We start from the raw sequence: 3,211 nt of genomic DNA on the forward strand, positions 1-3,211 counted from the left end.
CTGCTGATTCACTGGCAAAGAGATAGGCAGAGAATTGAGGAGGTTTTGATTCAAAGAGTGCGGCAGGTTGTTGTTTGAAGAGCTGTTCTGCGGGAAATGGAGCGAGTGTTCGTGGCCAGCGAAGGGGAAGTCGCTCCCCAGGGGCAGCTGGCTCTGCTGAAGTGGATTTCCAGCTGCAGTAGTGACTATAACACCATCCTGGAGCACAGATGTTGTCTTGGTGATGGCAGGTTGGCTGGTGCCAGCTATGGCTATGGATGACGATGGTCCTGAACCCCCTGCAAGGCACGAGGAGATGGTTAGGAGGCTGTTGGGAGACACCACTGAGGTCACACAGTGACCAGCTGAACCCAAATCACTTGGGTTTGACTCCCACACACAGGAAATAAGTGTTCTGAGCATCCAGGCTGGAGTGCTTTTAGAACATGAATGACTCTGCCACCAGCTGCTCCAGACACTCCGTGCTGGGCCACATCTCTGGAATCATTCCACTGTGCACTCCTATTGCCCTGGAAGTTCTCTGAGTGGGGATGTGACAGGATTTCATTCACCACATATTTTCATTAGCATAAGCCCCAAAACAACCATAACTCAAGTCATGGACCAGCCTGGAATTAAGTCCTAGGAGGAAGGATCAATGGGAGACGTGGATGGTGTTGGGTCATGATCTACTTCCAGTTCTAATTCATTACTGGAGCTTTAGATTTTAAATTTAAAGCATCATTTTGGACTCCTGAAGAAGAAAACATGGCATGATGATACCCAGGACAACATCCAATGAGTAAAATCCATCCTGGTCCAAATCTGTTGGCACTGAAACCCCAACAATTCATAAAGAAACAGATAGAAATTGGGGTGTTCTAATCAAATCCATCACTTGCCATGAAAATAAAGAGCAACTGGGTGAATTTGCTAGGAGAAGGTTACAAAGAGAGAGGAATAGAGTTTATCTGGGTATCTTTATGCCTTTCACCAAAGCTGAAGTATAAAATATATAACTAATTTTATTTAAGGCAGAGTCTTAACAGTCATCACACCCAAAAAAAACACATGGGAGAGGACTAGGAGAATTAAAGCAAGGGAAATTGCCTTGAACTATGTCCTTCCACTCTATTTACTGCAGTTCATTGAAGAATATCCAAGTATTAAATTGATAAAGTGCAAATATATAAAAGTGCACAATTATAAGTGGACTGAACTATGGTTTTGACACAATAACTTCCCATTCTCCATGGCCCTGCAAACATAGCTCAGAGGATGAGACACTGAAAGGTTCATCAATCCATTATCATTTTCCTTAACAAACAGCACTTGATAAGGGATATACAACCACACTCAAGTGAATCAAACCTTCACAACATTTTGAACTCAAACCACCATTTTTCAAGTCCTGTAATGTTGTGACAACTCCAGAAGGTCAGAAATGAACACGACACACAGGTCAGTGCACTGAAGGAAGATCAAAGCTTCTCTCCCCAGTGCCACTAACGTGTTTCAGTCCAGAAACTGAACAATCCATTCACAAGAGGTAAGGAAAGAACCAAGTGTAATCCTAAGGCAGAGGAGATCCTGTTCTGTGGGATGAGGAATATGCTCATCAAGCAGTAAAAGTGGTTTCCTGACAGCAGCAGCAGAAGAAATCTGCAGGATCCTTTCAAAAAGATCCAGTGGAGAGAGTTTCACTGCATGTCTGAGCCTGAGATCAGGAAGGTGTGAGAGCACAAAACATCACTTGGACGTTACAATTACTACATCTCAGATGGTCTGTGAAACCTCAGCAGGGTCACCAGCTCGAGGCCTCCAGAAGCCACTGCAACCCCAAGTGCAACAGGAATTAATGCCAACTTAGAGCTACCAACACACAGTTTGCATCAGTGGTGAGAGTGTTAAACTACTGATTTTCTGAGCCTTCAGTTCCACAGTAAAATCTCTGATGGAAAATATGACCTCATAGTCCTTAAAGATCCCAGACATGTCTTCCTTTAACCACCTATTCCATCCCTTACCTACACACTTAGAGCCAAGAGCTATACATTTTGGCAATTATATTCTCCCTTTTCTTTTTGGGATGGAAAGCATTACAGATATTTATCTGGGATCCCCTTTATTACAGTGCTTCAGCTCCAGAGCAACCATAACTCAGCAGTTAACCACAACCTGCTGTCAGTCCTTGTCCTTATTGATATCCCTCACTGCCCTGAAACAACACAGCAATCACAGCCAATGGCCCAATAAATCCAACACCCTCCTCAGCCCAGCAGAACCAGTTAGGAACATGAACTCCCTCAGATAAAACACTGCAGCCACCTGGAATGAGCTGTGAGACATTCACCTGCCTGTCCACAACATCACTGGATCACAGAGGCAGCTGAGTGTGTCCTGGGGCTGCCAGAGGCATCAGGCTCCATCCTCAGGGATTGTTTCCACTTAGAGCAAAGCAATGTTGGACCCCAAAGTTTTGGAATGGGGCAAAGAGCACAAAACTATTTCTAGGACAACAGAAAGCCTTAAAATCAGCCAATCAGTCTTGGCTCTTTTCTTTGATAGCAGCAGTGACAGGACAAGGGGCAATGGGGATAAAATGCAAGAGGGAAATTTAGGTTAGATCTCAGGCAGAAATTTTCCCTGTGAGGGTGGTGAGACACTGTCCCAGGTTGCCCAGGGAGGCTGTGGCTGCCCCAACCCTGGCAGTGTTCACAGCCAGGTTGGATAAAGCCTTGAGCAACCTGCTCTGGTGGGAGGTGTCCCTGCCCAGGGCAGGGGTTGGGGCTGGGTGAGCTCTAAGCTCCATTCCAACCCCTGAACACACTGTGAATCTATGAATCTTCTGCCCATCTCCTCTGACTTCTGCATTTTGCCATCACTGCTGACTTTAGAATGGCTTTGGGGACACCGTTCCAGCTGTGATGAGAGCAGCAAAGGAAATTCTAGTTTCTCTTGTTTCTGATATTTGAGACAACTTATCATCTTTATTTCCAGTTGCTGTGGTGACTGTGGTTCCCTTCATTTTCCTCATCAGCTGTACAGAGCTTTTACTCCCAAATATTTTCTTCTCACTTTCCTCCATCCCATTATTTATGGATGTCACATTCTTAGGACTTGGATGTTGAATGTTTAACATTCACAGATTTTCTATCCTGTAGAAAATTCAGGGAATTTACAATCATAGAATGTAGGGGTTGGGATGGAGCTTACAGCTCACCCAGCCCCA

The 3,211-nt window shown here is 44.9% G+C and overlaps 1 protein-coding gene across 1 annotated transcript in view; it reads right to left on the reverse strand.

Moving 5' to 3' along the window:
• The window catches only part of LOC103799923 (methyl-CpG-binding domain protein 5-like), a gene marked incomplete at its 5' end in the record, with an annotated part of 5,635 nt that extends 5,291 nt beyond the window's left edge, over positions 1-344 (reverse strand). The window contains one exon of the mRNA XM_009072278.1: positions 5-344. Coding sequence (XP_009070526.1) covers positions 5-344 — 340 coding nt within the window. The remainder of the gene's footprint in view (positions 1-4) is intronic.
• Between the last annotated feature and the right edge of the window lie 2,867 nt (positions 345-3,211).

Source organism: Acanthisitta chloris, unplaced genomic scaffold (genome assembly GCF_000695815.1).
Source record: "Acanthisitta chloris isolate BGI_N310 unplaced genomic scaffold, ASM69581v1 scaffold18843, whole genome shotgun sequence".
Classification (NCBI taxonomy): Eukaryota; Metazoa; Chordata; class Aves; order Passeriformes; family Acanthisittidae; genus Acanthisitta; species Acanthisitta chloris.